This window comes from Rhinolophus ferrumequinum, chromosome 13 (genome assembly GCF_004115265.2).
Source record: "Rhinolophus ferrumequinum isolate MPI-CBG mRhiFer1 chromosome 13, mRhiFer1_v1.p, whole genome shotgun sequence".
NCBI lineage: Eukaryota > Metazoa > Chordata > Mammalia > Chiroptera > Rhinolophidae > Rhinolophus > Rhinolophus ferrumequinum.
The window spans coordinates 21,632,565-21,649,103 of NC_046296.1; the positions used below are offsets into that span (position 1 = coordinate 21,632,565).

The 16,539-nt window shown below is 44.4% G+C and overlaps 1 protein-coding gene across 3 annotated transcripts in view; it reads right to left on the minus strand.

Moving 5' to 3' along the window:
- The window catches only part of ANTXR1 (ANTXR cell adhesion molecule 1), a 217,256-nt gene that overhangs the window by 111,548 nt on the left and 89,169 nt on the right, over positions 1-16,539 (minus strand). For all 3 annotated transcript variants that reach the window (XM_033124998.1, XM_033124999.1, XM_033125000.1), the window contains exons 11-12: positions 4,656-4,725; positions 3,094-3,172 (exon numbers count right to left, since the gene is read on the minus strand). In XM_033124998.1, coding sequence (XP_032980889.1) covers positions 3,094-3,172; positions 4,656-4,725 — 149 coding nt within the window. The remainder of the gene's footprint in view (positions 1-3,093; positions 3,173-4,655; positions 4,726-16,539) is intronic.

Here is a 16,539-nt window from a genome sequence, read left to right on the forward strand (position 1 = left end):
TTAATTACCTGGGTGAAAAACATGTACTCCTAAGGATACATCTTATCTCAGAAGAATCCTTTTATTAGAGTAACTCTCTGGGAAGAATCTCCAGTTAGTTCAATAATTTTGCCTAAGCTTCCACTATAATAACAGCTAACATTTATTGAGTGTTTATTACCTGCCAGGCCTTCTGCCAGACACTGTACATATATCATTTTATTTAATATTCAGAACACTGCTAAGAGATATAAAGTATTATTATTCGAATTTTACAGATTCAAAAATTAAGGCACAAAGGGGCTACATAATGTGGTCAAGACCACACAACTAATCAACAGCAAAACCGATCTCCTGATTTTCCCCCTCAACCCCGAATCTCCTCCTTCAGTCTTCCTCCTGTCAGCTGACGGCAACTCCATCCTTTCAGTTACTTAGGCCCAAACCTTGCGCCGTTCTTGATTCCTCTCCTCTCAAGCCCTACATCCAGTGCTTCAGGAAATCTATTAGTTTTTTCTTCAAAATGTATCTGATGCTGACCACTTCTCTCATTTCCATTGCTCCCTCCTAAATCAAGCCGCCATCCTCTTTTGCCTGAAAACTTGCCATAACCCTCCTAACTAGTCACAGTCCTTCCATCTTTGTTTTCCCACAGGCTGTTCCAGCCGCCAGAATGGTGGTTCAGATATAAATCAGATCATGCTTCCACCTGTGTGCAAAAGCCAAAGTTCTTACAAGAGCCTCCCTTCCCCATCCCCGTTACCTCACTGCCCCTGTTCTTCTCATTCACTCTCTTCCAGTGACTGACCACCAGGCTTCTTGCTCTTCTTTGAACACACCATGTGTCTGGTCTTGGGGGTCAAAGCGCAGGGGCTCTCTGTGTCCAGTATCCTCTCAGTCAATTTCAAAGCCTCTACTCAAAAGCTATCTTCTCCATGTAGCTCTGTCTACATTACACTCACTCAAGGAGTACTAAACCCTCTTACTCTGCTCTATTTTTTTAATAGAATATGTGTATCTTTTGTCATAGTGTGCAATTCATTTGTAATGTTTATCGTTTATTGTCTGCCTTCTCTCCCTTTCCCCTCCCTGCTAGACAGAGATTGTTGTGTGTTGTGTTCTCTGGTGTATCCCAAGCACCCAGGACAGTGCCCTGCAGATTGTGCATGATCCATGACTATTTGTTGAATAAATGAATGAATGGATCTGGATCTCAGATATATAACTTTGTTGTAGACGACACATAGCATTCTCAGTGAAAAGGGGAGTAATGCAGATGTTCTGAGGTGCTGCTGATCAAGGGGTCAGCTGAACAGAAAACTTAGTGCCATGCACTCAGATGATGGAGATGGAAGGTGTAAGTGTAGGTTGGAGTGAATAGGGAAGATAGAGAGGGAATTTGCTGGGAGTTCTTTTCTCATTGCTGTACGTTAGTAAGGACACTCTTTCTTTTTGGCTTAGAGACTTAAAGTTGCAGTCCTGTTGCTGCCATACCACAGGTTTGGTTCTGAGACATTTCCCCTTCTTATTTCCCTGCCCTGCAGCCTCAAGGTCACGGCTGTTTCTCTGGTATGGTCAGACAAAATGAGAAATACAGGCCCAGACTGTTGGATCCTTCAAAGCAGGGAGGAATCTGGAATGGAGTTGTTAGATTTGGGGTATTTTAATCATTTCCTGCAGGTTGGCAGGTTCCAAAAGGGTCAATTTCTAAAAGAATCAGGCAGGGTCCATTTGAAGAAATTTCACTGCTTGTGAATACAGTTTTCATATTTGGTGTTCCATTGATGGATGTTTGAGACATACACATTTCTCAGCGGTGACACTTCTCTGTGACTTCTCTTTTTAATCAAGTAAAACTTTTCTATTGTCTGTACCCATTGCACTGGCTTACCCTGCTCTCAAGAAAACTGGTTTGTTCCTAACACAGGATGAAAAGTGCATGGAAGGGGTGGAGTAGGGGGAGTCAGGAGGGCGTGTCGTCCGTCATGAGTCCCAGCTTCCTCTTACTTATGAGATAACTCATTTTTAACTTGTCGCCTTCAGTGCTGCCTCTCTCTCTTGTCCACCTGTGACAGCGTCAAGGACACAAACCCCAGCTACTGAAGGGGTTCTAACAACATGTCCTCCAAAGCCTGGCCAGGAAGTGACCATCGTATCTGCCTAAGCTGACCATTAGGTCAAACACATTTGTCTCTAGAACGAGCTAATAGAAAAAACGCATTTGGCTATAGAATCTGAATATTTAGACTAGAGGTTCCTTTGGAAATGCTCGTGTTGGGGGCTGAGGTCTGTATACAAGCTAAGCGAGCCCTGACTGCCCTCTGCAGGGCTGAGCTCTGACACGCTGACGGTGGGCAGCAACGGCGCAGGCTGAAGTATTCCCAACCATAGCCTTGGAGCCACCAAAGCGAGGGCCCATTCCAGAGCCTGTATTTCAATTGGTCTGGCATGAGGCTAGGGCATCAATATTTTTTAAGAGCTCTCCAGGTGATTTTATGTGTAGCCAGAAACAAAAACTACTTGACAGAGGATCAAGCGAAGGGTATCTGAGGAGCTGGCAGGGAGAGTGCAATCCCTACTCCTGCCTCCTAACCCCTAAGGCAGATGGCCCCTTTCTCCCTTACTTTCCTGCTTCATCAGTTTTCCATTTTCTCTTGGATTGTTTCCATCATCACATAAATAAGCTGTAATTCTCTCATTCCAAATAAAAGACTCTTCTTATACTCCAAATCTTCCTTCAGTTACTGTCCCATTTTTTCTGCTCCCTTTAGAGAAAAACTCCTCAGACGTGTTTTTTGCACATGCTGTCCAATTTCTTTCTGTGAATTTTCTCGTAAACCCACTCCATCCCGGCCTCCCTCCTCATTGTTGCACAGACACTGGCCTCTCTTACCATCTGGTCACGACAGTGTGTTCGGGTACCCACAGAAATGGGGAACCTGAACACAGGCATTCCTGATACACTTAGGGGTGCAGCACACCCTGGACCCAGCCCACGGCTCGCCTAGCAGTGCTGGGACCGAAGCTCAGTGAACAGGATTCAGAACCAGAGAACTTTCCGAGGAAATGAGAATGAAAATGAAGCTTTCAGTAAAAGGGAAGGTGACGACTTACACAGTGGGTGGTGGTGATGATGACAGAACTGGAGATGAAAGAGAGGCCGTCATTCATGCTGACCTGGAGTGCAGCTTTCCTGCAATGACAAGTGAACCAGAGACACTCAGCATGGTGTGCATGGAGCAAGGGGCTGAGAGCCAGACACAGAGGTGCCCTGTTGGCTCTGCTCTTAACTACCCTTGGGACTGCAGTCTTTTTCCCTGGGGGCCTGAGCTGTCTCTTTTGTAAATGTGGAGCATCGTCTCAAGGGCCTCTCCACCTCTAATATTCTAGGGAGACGTCAAGATATGCTTGGCTGGCCCATCAAGGCAATGCATTCAGCTCTTCTTGGCCTTGCAGCAAATTGCACTGAATGGGCAAAGCCTGCTTTCATTTAACTTACTTGTCACATTGTAGTACGACAAAGTTTTCTTAAAAAACGGTCCAAGTCTGTGGGGCTACACCGATCAAGCTACACACTTAATGTTCTGTTGTCCTTATCTGGATTCTCAGCGATCCGATTCTGGTGGAGGCGGAGTTGTTACTATCCAGCAAACTACCAGAAGTGCAGCAATGGACGAAGTAACTTGCCTTCTACCTCCTACTATCTATATGAGACTCACTGAAACATAAGCTTGCATTTTGCTTGCATTTTACAGCCTGGGCACAGGCTGTGGAATCAGGAGAATTGCAGGCGGATGTTAGGCAACTAGAGTTGGCGGCTTTACAATTTGAACAAATGATTGAAAGCAGAATTCAGATGAATAAGTTTAACATTTTTTCCTTAAAGCTACCCACACTTCTAACTTCAGCTTGCTATAGACATGTTTACGGAGAAGCTAGTTGTGTTCTCTGACAATCGTTGCTTCTCTTTTTTCAGCTCAGGGTGTTCATTCTCTTTTTTTTTCTGTTGAATATTTTGGTCACATCTCACTAGCACTTATTACAATTGCACCACCATGAGATTTCCCCCATGAATTAGTTCAGGGAACCTTGTGCAGTCTCGGTGGATACAGGTTACTCTGCAGATGCATAGAGGAAGGAGCACTGAGCTTGGCTTCAGAAGATCTGAATGTGGGACCTTGAAACAGCTGTGGACTCCCTTAGCCTTTCTGAGCTTCCTTATCTTTAAGGAGGAGATAATCAGCTAGCAGGGCAATTATGACGACAGGGCAAGGTAATGTATGTGAACGTGCTCTGGAAAGTGTGACAGCTTTCTAGAAATGTGATTGTGATTAAATCAGACAGACCTTGGTTTGAGCCCAAACTCTTCCATTTACTGCTGTGTGACCTTGGGCAAGTTACTTAAATTGTCTCAGCCACAGACTCCACATCTGTAAAATTAGGATGTTGTGAGTATCTGGTTTGTCGGGAATTTGGGAGGAATAACTGATACCCTCTGGAATATTTATCCTGGTGCCTGGCTCACTGTAAGCATTGATGCCATCATCATTACCTGGAGAAGTCTAGAGAAAGGCTCTATTATGACAACAAAGAGAGATACTTCTTTCTTTTCCCTTTGTCCCCTCTACTTCCTCTCTCCTCTCTGGCTGTGAAGTTCAATGCTGGTGGAAACTTACATGCCAACTTCTTTTAAGATAGGCGCTGGACACAGCAAATAAGTGTCTTCCACAGCAAAGGGCTTCTCATCTGTAAAAAGGAAGTCACTGGATTAAGAGGAGTGAGGCACGTTCACATTGTCAAATTCAGTGAGTCCTAGAGACTATCGATCAAGTCCTGGGAGACACTAGAAAAGCAATAACTCAGAAATAGAATCTCATCTTGAGCTATGAAAGTCACTAGAGTCAAGGTCTCCTGCCTGAACACTAGTCCCTGATCCCATACGTCCAGACCGAACTCTTACCATAGACCAGGTGTAACTGAGGGGAAGTAAGGAAATATTAGACCGGTTCTCAGGAAGCTTCAGGACCAAATCTAGTTTGCAAGAGAAGCCATAGTCATGGAAAAAGTTTTCTGACAAGCATATGAAGTGGCTAAGCCAAAATATTGTTTGGCTTCAGAAGAAAAAGAGCTCCCTTGAGGTGGGTGACATGGTGAGGTCACAGGGAACACAAAACTTGAGCTGTGCTTCAGGAGAAAGGTGGTGAAGAGGCATTTCCTGGTGGCAGAAATGGCACGAGCAAAGACAGAGCAAGCCAAAGGTATGTGCTAGGATAGGACGTATGTAGGATTTGAAAAGAAGGAAGACGTTTGGTCCAAGTTCTTTGCGTTAGACTGAGACATAGGTCTATTAACTCTGAAAAGAACTTTGGGGGTTTTGGAGAAACACTCCAATGAGTTTTGGGTGAATTTTGGAAGTTTTAGCAGATGATACTATGAAAGATGGATTAGAGTGAGGGGGACCCTGGAGGTGGGGAAATTCTTGCTCTTATCCTGAGAGAAAGAGACTGGGAAAAGCTTAAGCAGATTTAATCAAAAATTCCTTAAGAATTTCACTGTGTCCCAGGTTCTGGTGCCAGAAGCAGGGCTGAAGAGCTACTGTACCCATTATATAGTAGTCATTCCTTCATATCCTATAGAGAATATATGAATGTTAGAGTATAGTGCATATACACTACATAGTATATACAAAAACACAATATACTCCAACACCGACTGGGTGCATACTCTGTACAAAAGACTGTGGTAGGACCTGTAGGTGATACAAAGATGAATATTTCATGTCCTTTTAAGCAAGCTGTGAGTACAAATACTGACACCAGAAGCTAGAAAGAATACATATACAATTGAAGAACAATATCCTGCTATCAGCATTTGTTGTAAAACTGATGTCTCTAATGACATTGGAATGTGGCTGACACTAAACACTTGCCCAAGTAGAGATTAGGAAGCCCTATGCCCTCATGCCTGAATTTAAGGAGCAGAGCTACCTGGGGTTGAGTGCCAAGCTCTATGTCCTCATGGAAGGAGGAGGAAGAGAATGGTCAATTAGTCTCCCCTCGTGTCTAGGGAAATTTTCAAGTGGTAAAATGTTAGGGAGGTTATTCTATGTCATTCATTCACTCATTCAACAAATATTTATTGAAGGTCTATGCTGTGCTAGAGACACAGGCTCTGAGAAGAGAAACACAGCCTCTGTTTTTATGAATTTTTATAGGCTCTTCAGGGGAGATAATAATTAAACACATTCATTTTCATTTGAAACTATCCTTTAGGATATTTCCCGTGCGCCAGATATAGTGCTAGGTATTGCAATTACCAGAACAGATGTAGCACATCACTCAAGGAGCTGATGTGCTATTATTTCCAGAAATTACTATTTAACTATAATCGTGGTGAGTATAAAGGAGAAAGAGGGGGCCGGCTCTCACGTGGAAGGTCAGGAACCACCTCCCTGACGAAAGGCTGTGGAAGCTGAAACCTGGAGGTCAGGTGAAGAGGAGATGGCGTGGGAGTGGGCCATGCAAATGTCCTGGGGGCAGAAGGAGCCCAGATCTGTGCAGCGCTAAAATGCCAATGAAGCTGTTGCATGTGAGTGAGACAACGGCTCAACATGAGGCTAGAAAAAGCAGCAGGACTAGATGAAAGAGGCCTTGTCGGCCATGGTGGGGCTTCCGGGATTTTTCCTAAAAGCAACAGAAGCTATTAGAGGTTCTCCTTGAATTTAGAATTAGCATGGGCAGATTGAGGAATTTTTCCAGAATAATGAGGGCATGTTGATTAAAATGATAACGCTTATGATGACAGTGGCTGATCACCCAATGCCTGAACTGAGCATTATTATTTTCAAGACGTTTTCCCATCTGTGATAATGACAGTGACACTCCCTGGTACAGGCTGCGTGTCGGTGTTCTCTAAGTGCTTGCGTACATCACATAATCAAACGTAACCTTCTATCAGGGAAGGATATTATTCCCTTCATTTTAAAGGTGAGGAACAGACATAGACAGATGAAGAAACTTGCCCAGCGTTACACAGAGCAGCTTGGATCCACACTCAGGCAGTCTGGTTGCCATCTCTTGACAAGAGCCATACTTTATCTCTTTCGCACAATGACCTTGTGAACTAAGGCAGGGATCCTTAGGCTCATTTTGCAGATGCGAAATGGAGGCTCAGAGAGGTGACAGTGACCCACGGTTGCACAGCAAGTCACAGGCAAAGCCAGGACTAGAACTGAATTCTGTACTATTCTTTCCTCACCAAGAGCCTCTCCATTCTAGGAAAGGCTTGTAGTAGAGAACAAACCAAACCGGGCACAGGCGTGGCTGACTAGGACTTTATTTATTTCCTCTTGGCCATGGCTTACCCTGCTGTACATACACCAGTAATACCTGGGAGTGCAGAATGCTGCCCACAGAGCAGCCACAGGAGGCCTCGTGACTCCAGGCTGCATTCTGTGGGAAGAGTTGGGTTATTCTGAGGGGGACCTTCCACCGAGTCAGCACACTGCAGTGACACGTCAGGGAGACTTTAGGGGTCGCACACCCAGGTGCCCCTGTTAGGGCCCATGCTTACTTCCAGGGCTTTCTCTGCACAGCTCCACTCCCTTCCCTCCATCCCAAGTGAAAAGAAGTGAAAGGAAGAGACTGGCCTAGTCAAGTAGATGTTTCTTTCTCCCTCCTTTCATTTTCCTTTCCTGCCCTGGAGTCCAAATATTTCTGGAGCAAAGCAGAGGAAAACCTGGCTGGGAGGACCGAGCACTCTGCCGAGGCTGTAGGACAGGCTTGACAAGACCTTCCATCAGTTTATCAGCCGCCGAGGCTGTGGGCCCGCTCTGGGGAGCTGGCATTTTCTGCTCTGAGAGGGATTGTTTGGTTTGGAGCCTGTTTTCACTTTACCACAAAAATGAGTGACTTTTTCCCTCTCTCTCTCTAAACAAAGGAAGGCCATTTGGTTTCCATAACTCAGATCATCTGACTCCTTCCTGGAACGTCCACTTGGGATGCAGGGCACAAAGCCTTCCTCTTCGGCTGGGCCACGTTTGGCTCAGGGGCCATGCCAACCTTGCTACCACCTCTGCCAATGCCAGTGGTATTGTGATGTTTGCAGGGCCATGCTCCACTCTGAGGATGACCGAGGCCTTGGGTTCCTCTGTCCACCAGGCAGCCATTTCACTGCTCGTTAGCACTGAGTGGGCAGAGGAAATTGGCATCAGGAGCCAAGACAAGCACTTGGCTTGTTTGCAACTGGGGAGAAAATCAGGGAGGGGCGGGAGTTTGAAACTAGAAGTTAAGGGAATTTTCAGATGATTTGTAAGTATAAATTTCTTTGCCTTTTACCAAAGGTATGCAGAATTCAGTGCATACCCATGACAGATTAATCCAAAGCATTTGTCTACAAGAGTCAGGATTTAAATCAGGATTAGGGGAACAATGAATGTCATTATGCCAAACTGCCAAGGCCCCAAGCTTCACAGCTGGGCGTCCCTGAGGATGAGTACAGAGGGCACAGAGCGGGGCAGGGTAGACTTCAGATTCAAACAAATCCGTGTTCCAATCCCAGGTCTTCTTACTAGTATGTGACTGGGGACAAGGTCGTTGTCTGTAAAAGGTGACGATGACATCATTGCACAGGGTCGTGTGGGGAGTAAATAAGAATGAATGAAAGTACAAAGCGCATTACACGACACCTAATAAACATTCAGTAAATGTTATTCCGTATTATTACATGAGCAAACATGCCTCTACAATTGAATTATATAAATATGTGTTTTAAAATCAGAGGAATTGAAGATTAACATTGTCAATAAGTCTGCTTGCTTAATTACATTGTTCTATCAAACTAACATCTTTTTAGGCATTATGAATTCCTAGGAAAATGAAAAGTTTTAGTGAATGTGTGTGTACATATATACATACACACATGCATATATATATATGTGTATATATGTATATATACCCACACACACATACGTACATAAATATCCACACATATATCTATATCTGTATCTAAATCAACACTGATTTTGTCTAACACTATACACCCATGGTCTCATTTGACATTATTATTTTTTATTATTTATAATTTTGGAATCCGAGAGGTTAAGTGTTGCACCAGTAGTAAACGTCAGAGTTGGAATCAAACCCAGGCTTTGTTGAAATGACTTACCCAAGGTCAACCCAGCTAGCTTTTTTTTTTTACAGCTGTAATTTGAACCAGTTAGCTATTTTATATTGTCATAATCTCACAGCTTGTTTTCTGATATAGCCTGAAGTACCCCAGCGCTGAGTCTCTTTTATTCCTGACCACTTTGAAGGCAAATGGTCAAGACTCTCCACGGGTGAAAGAGTATAACAGTGGGAGGCGTGTTTCCCAGGAGAGAAGTCCAGGGTTGGAAAGCTTTGATGAGGTTCAGGTGCCATCTAAGAGCCCCTGATGTACTATAATGGAACCACGTTCCAGAGCCATACACTCAAATGTGTACATTTGCAGGTTTTGACCTTGGATCAATGCTTTTTCTTTACAAACTGGTGAAGAAGTTCCCAGAATTCTACCCTGCAGTTGGTGACTGTCTAATGGATTTGGGATAAAACCAGGATTAAAATTCATTAGCCAATTCAAACACCAATCACAGTGAATCCTTTTAATAGGGCTGATTAAATAATTCAAATACTTTCCAAGACTTGGCAATCTTTTCTAGATATAAATATTTATTTCTGGCCAAAAGGAAAAGAAAAATAACCCTTAGTCTTATCTGGGGGAGCTTGTTGAAACTCTCCAAAAGCTGATGTAAGCTCCAAAGTAGAGTTTACATTCCTACTGTGACAAAATAGTGGAGGTTAGGGACTAAATGAGCTCACCCTGCTTTCTCCCAATCTCCCCTGGGTTCAGGGAGCATTTTTATGGCATCCCTGAGCCAAGTATAACTGTTCAGCACCAAATTATCAGCTGGTTGGGGAATGTGTCTCTGAATGAAGGGAGAACAGACAGGCTAGAGTTAGGCTGCATATTTCTCCCTTCTCACTGACTTCAAAAGTAATCCGCTTTTTAAAATGTTAGACTTTAAAAATATGTGCAAAAACCTGAAATGCAATGATATTCAGCAGGACTCTAAGTTGATGAAATTCAAAGCACCTGGGTTGAGCTTTCTGGATCCTCAGCCAGAAAAGGGGTGGTTGATTGCCTTACTGGGGCTCTTACTGAAAAGCTAAATGGGACTCATTGCTTAGAGTAGAAAGAAACTAACATTTATTGGGCATGTACTCTGTGGGCTGGAAGGTTTCCATAAATGAGTGAGATAACAAACCTATGGGTTCTTTTGATAGAAGACATTCAACTCTACATCAGGGGACAAGGCAGAAACTTTGAAAGCAGAGAGAGGTGCCTCTACTTGGAAAGGCTGAACAGTAGTCAGAGGTCAGAGCAATGAGAAACAAGAGTCAAAACAGAACAGGAAGAGATGGTAGTGAAGTGCAGGTGAGTGGGGCCAAGTTGGGAACACTCCTCGGAACATAGCACTTCCACTATAATTTTCTCTCAGGCCCAGCTGAAGCCAGAGCAATGCCTAGAGTGTGGCAGAACCAAGCTGCTCACCATCCTTTTCCTAAGACACGACCCATGCCTCTCCACCCAAGGCATAGAGTTGTTGCAAGGTTTCAGGGAAGCCCTCACTGGCGAGTTACTATGAGATCAGGCAGTGAGCTTGGCCAGCAGTTCCCGGGGCCTGTATCATACCTAACCAGTTTCTGTCTGTTACAGGTATCCAGGATATGTCTCTTGCTTTCCCTCCCTGTTCTCTGGGGCAGGTTGGAGTAGGATGAAGGATAATGAGCACACTAGGAGCCCGGACTCTGGAATCCCATCACAGCTCTGTCACCCACTGCCTATGTAACCCTGTCCATAACTGAGAGCTCTCCCCTGTTAAGATGGGAATAATACTCATTTCACAGGTGGTTGTACATTTGAATGAGATATGATTAACGTTCAACACTTAATAAGCACTTGACATATGTCCACTGTTATTACTAACGTGGGGTACGGCAGGGTTCATGGTCTGAGGCGCTTGTAAAACACGAGATGCGAATGTGTGTGCAAAGTGAGTAGGTCTTGCCACGAATCTGCTGGGTTGTGTCAGGCCTATATGGTATAGGGGCGGTAAGAAGAAAGGCATCTATCCAAAAAGGATCTGTGGACATGTATATAGTGCAGTGGTTCTCAAATGGGGGTGATTTTGTTTCTCAGGGGACAACTGGCGATGTCTGAAACAGTTTTGGTAGTCAAACTGGGGGAGGAGCGCTATTGGCAGTTAGTGAGTAGAGACCAGGATTGTGCTCATATCCTACAATGTACAGGGCTTCCCTCTCTCCCTCAACGAAGAATTATCTGGCCCAAAATGTCGATAGTGCCAAGTGTGGGGACAGAGTCCTAGCGAGCAGTTTCCAGGCTCTCGACCTCACGTGGAAAGGTGTTGGCTCGGGTAGTAGATGGCCATTGTTTAGAGTGGAAAGAAACTAACATTCATTGGGCATGTATTCTGTGGGCCATCAGCTGTGATCAGGTGGCCATCAGCTGTAACCAGTTAGCAACTGGCCACTAATATAACTGCCGTGGCTACGCTGGCAAGGGGGTTGGTTGGTTGGCAGAGAAGCGGACGGCAGATTGCGGCTAGCAAGTGGGGTTGGCAAGTGCGGATGGCGGATTGCGGATCGTGTGGATCCTACTTCTGTGTCTCGCCCGGCCGCCAGCGAGACTGGGGTTCAGGAAGACCCCTCGTTGGGGTACTGGCAGATGCTTGCTTTGTGTCTCGACCAGCTGCCATCGAGAATATAGTGGTATGACTCCCCTATCTATGGCACCGTTGGTGTTCCTTTCTGGCCTCACCAAATCCTGTGCTCTTTTGTGGGGAGTGGAAACAGAGACCCTGCATTACACCAAGGTGAGAAATCCTGGCATAATGTCTACCATAGCTTTATATCTTTCTTTGGTCCCTTGCACAGGATCCTACAGATATTATGGGGTGGTTCAGAGCCCCCACGGTACTGGTAGAATGTCCAGGAAAGTTCAGCGGTGTTATAGTTCAGAGGATGATGGGTAGAGGAGGGAGAGGGAGTAACAGCTCAAGAGCCATTTGAAGACACCTGGTTGGAGTAAGGAAGTGTTTCTTGGTAAATTCTTCCAGGCTTGGATGGGTCCAGGTTTTCCTAGATAGGTAGCATAACACCTGAGCCACTCTGCTTGGTGGAGCTTAATAACAGAAATGGAGCACGCCAGAAGTGGGTTTCAGATTGCTGCTGAGGTTCTGAGCTGCTGTGGCTGGGAAGGCTGTACAGTCAGACCTCCTTACCTATAATAGCAATATAGGACTCACCTGAGCGGAGTTTTAGAAGAAAATGAAGTGGATCACTGGTCACTATGTACAGGAGCATGAAGGTTACATCATCGCCCCAGCAGGAGAGAAAGTACAAGGTGAGGGACCATGAGGCCATTCGCAGTGGAGTGCAGGGACGGGGTCCAGGAGCCCTGCTGATCTCTGGGTTGTCCTTTTTGGGCTTACACATTCCTCAGTCCCACCCACGGCTGTGAACCCCGGGTTTCTGGGCACACCAGCTTTTAGAACTGGTCCTCATGACAGCTAGTCTGACTTCTCAGGATGCACATTATTTTCTGCTCATATTTACTGCTCACATTTTTATTAATTATAAAAGTAATGCATGTTTAGTGTGAGAAGTTTGAGAAATACAGAGAAATATACAAAAAGAAATGAAAACTCCTCGGCAAACCTAACTTCCAGTGATAAACATCGCTCATGCTTTGGGGTACGCTATTCAGATTTTTTTCTATGCATATTATTTTTTTACATAACTGGAATCATACTACACAGAATATGGCATTTGGCACTCCTCTCTATCTGAAGTTAATAGGGGCAGTTTTGGGTATTGCAAGGAAACTAAATGAAGGTAATGGGGATCAGCACTCTTGCAAAATATTCTCTCCTCTTAATAAATCTACACCAAAAAAATTCTTGACTGTTGACATTTATAAAACTTACAAATTATCTTCTAAGCAAAGCATCAACCTTTAAAAATTTTGTAAGCTTGAGGTCAGAATAAATGGCGCACTCAAGACAGCTGCAATTTGCTAAGAAAAAAAATATTTTTTAAAGCTTTGTTTTTGCTTGGTTGGAGACAATTCAGGATTCATGCACAAGGTATGTGTCTCTTGACACACAGACTCTTGCAGCTGTACACGATTAGGTTTGGAAGGGTTTTACCTTTGGAACGGGAATTGGAGGGCAGGTCTACCAAATGGCTTAAACCTTCCACACCATCATGGCCATGCGTTATGGCAAATACTGACTGCTCTTAGAGAACACACACCTAGACAGAGACTCAGAGGAGAGGTGGGAAGGAGACCCCAGGCACGCACTTGAGGATCGAAGGATGCCACTAAGCGCCTGTGGTGTGCACGTTAGGGGACAGAGCTGATGGGTGCGGAGTAGAGAGAGCCACAGTTAGCACTCTTTTCCTTCCTTTCCCTCAGCAGCACCCATCTTTTCTTCTAGCTGAATGTTGAGCCAATATGCAGGGAATGTCAGTTTGGAGGGGGCATAGATTATTAACCTGCCTGGGCTGGGGTTCCCAGGATTCTGGCGCATCTGTTAATCACGTTCTCTTCTATCATCCTACGGAAGTGACAACAGAGGAGTATTACAGGAACGAGGTGCCATCCATGAAAGTCCGGCCGTGTGGTTCAGAAGTCAAGGAGGTCCAGCTTCCCCTATCAGGACAACAGGACTGGGGGAATGGCAATTTCAGGGAAGTTCATAAGCAAATCTCTCTTCCAAATTTGCCTCAAACAATCGCATTGTGTGTCAGAGTCCACATGCAGCTTACAATTTTCGCTTGGAAGCAATTGCACGCTTGAGAGAGCAGGGGCAATGTCCAGGTGACTGTCTACCAGGCACTGCTGCAGCTGGCTTGGACTGTGTAAACACACCCCTGGAAGAAGGTCTTTCACCCCCAAGTGAAAATCTTCACCACCTCGTAGTTACTTCAGGTGGTAACTCTCCTTTTAACCCCACTCCTTCACAGATTACTGGGGCTTTTGTCTGACCAAGCAAAACTACAATAAATTTCCATTCTTGTCTGGATGGGAACATGCACTAATACAATCTCGGGAGGAGCCACTTCAGAAATGACTGGGCAAAACCCAAGCCCCTTCTGAAAGCAAGGACAAAGGGGAAGCACCACCAGATACACGAAAAGTTTCTGAAGTTCCAGAAAGAGGGGCCACTCAGAAGAGGAGCGAGCCTTACCTGTGATCACACAGTCAGCTGCATACACTGACATGAAGTCAGTGTGGGCTGAGGCTCTTCCTTCCCGGGTCCAGGGCCTTTTTCTTGAACCTGGGTTCAAGTGTTGACTCTAATGTGCTCTGTGACCTTGGGCAAGTAGCTAAATCTCTCTGAGCTGAGGTTTCCTGTCTGTAAAATAAGGGGGAGCGGTGGGAATCAGCGCTTAGCGTGAAGTGGGCTTTGGGGGTCAGGGGACCCAGGGATATGTGGGGATCCACAATGTGGGAGCAATGTAGAGAAGGGGGAAAAAGCTTTGGGAGAAGACTGCCTGTGCTCCAAATGGCTCCCACCCCTGGCCATCTGGGTGACTTTGTGCATTTCATCTCTCCGAGTGTCAGTTCCCTTGTCAGCAAAACGGGGATACAAGTAACTCCTCCCTCACTGATCTGCTGCGAGGATGAAATGACATAGGTCAGGGAGGGCGTGGGGTCGCTGTCACGGGGATGAAGCTCCCTGGTGATTCTGATGTGCAGCCTGACTAAGAACCATGAGATGAGATGCTCCGTTATGTCTCTTCAATCTGAGTTGCACAAAGTGACATGCCATCATCTTTGCATGACATCAGACCCCCAGGGATGCATCCAAAGTGCCCTAAGTACTTTTGACCAATATATAGATGCAACAGTCTAACCACTGATAAAGGAAACAATTGGCTTTTGTTTGGGAAATTTCTGTTCTCCTTCCTTCTGCCCTCTCTCCCCCTCTGCCACCATAGGTGCAGTTCAGTGATCTCTTTAGGGGTCCCACAGCGGCCCCGGGGCCCAGATGTTTTCTAAGATAAAGTATAGTTTCTGGATAATTGGACAGATTTTTAAAAACAAACACACTAGGACTTCTACATTCGAATGAGTGTTGTCTCTCGTCCCCCGGGGAAGCCGAGGCCCTCTTTGGAACTCTTGGAAGTGCCTACATGGCTAATGTTCAGTTTGAAAAAATATCTTCAAAGGGGGCAAAGTTTCATCCTTTGAGAGTGAACAGAAAGCAAACCAGAGCCATGCCTAGTGAATAATGTTGGAGATCAAGCTGGGAAATAAAATTTTGCATCAAAAAAAGAAGTGTGTCTCTAAAACCAGGAAACTGATTTCTCCCGTGGCTTATAAATTGAATTTCAGTGAGTTTGTTAAAAATCAGTTTCTTTTGTTTATAATCATACCTCGTGTCTTTACACAACACCAGGATTGTCTAGCATGTTTTTCATTATTGCATTAGCAAAAAGTCCAGTTTTAAAATTTACTGTTCATTAAAATGGATCATGTCTCAGCTCATACCCCAGTGTCTACTTTTTAGTATTCTAATCTCTCCGCAAATGGATTTCCAATTGAAAGTGGATCTTTTCTTGGCACAATACACTGAATACTGGAGTAGGAGAAAGTGCAGCCAGAATAAATAAAGTTTGTGTGAAGATTTCCAAGATATTTTCTTGGCCAGGAGTGAGCTCAGCCTGGTCATTGGAGAACCAACCAAATGCTAACTGAAGACGTGTGCTAGGCTTCATAATTAACCAGAATTTTAAAACGAAAATAACTATTGTGGGTTCGTCTTTCTTATTACATGAGGGCACATGATTGTAGAAAGCTTAGAAAATACAGAAGGACAGAAAGAAGAAAGTAAAAATTACTAGTGATCTCATTAAGAGGTAACTACTATTAACATATTAATAGATGCCTTTCAAGTCTTTCTCTCTACATACAAATACATATGTATAAAACAAAAATAGCACGAGGTAACTTAACTTTTAACACGTAAAGTTATATCATTAACATTTTCCCACATTAGTAATTCTTCTTTTCCCACCACGTTATTTAATTATTTAGGCGTGGAGTATAGTGTATATAACAAATTATCTATTGTTAAACATTTATGTTGTTACCCTTTAGGTGTTTTGGTTTGTTTTCTCTCTCTTTGCCTTTTGCTATCACGAGCAATTCTATTAATATCTCGTAGTCAAGTCTTTGTAAACATTTCCAATCATTTCCTTTTGATGAACAGGTGAAATTCTGGGTCAAAAATGTGTAAAAGCAGATGATTCATTTTGAGAATTGCCTTCCAAAAGATTTTATGGTCTCTCACCAAGGATGAGTGAAAATACTTGTTCCTCTGTATCTTTGCTGATACTGGGCATTGTAGTTTTGTTCATCTTTGTTAGTTTCATAAGTTATTTCCATTTGCCTTTCCTTGGTTACAGTGAGCATTTTTGACCATTAGTTTTC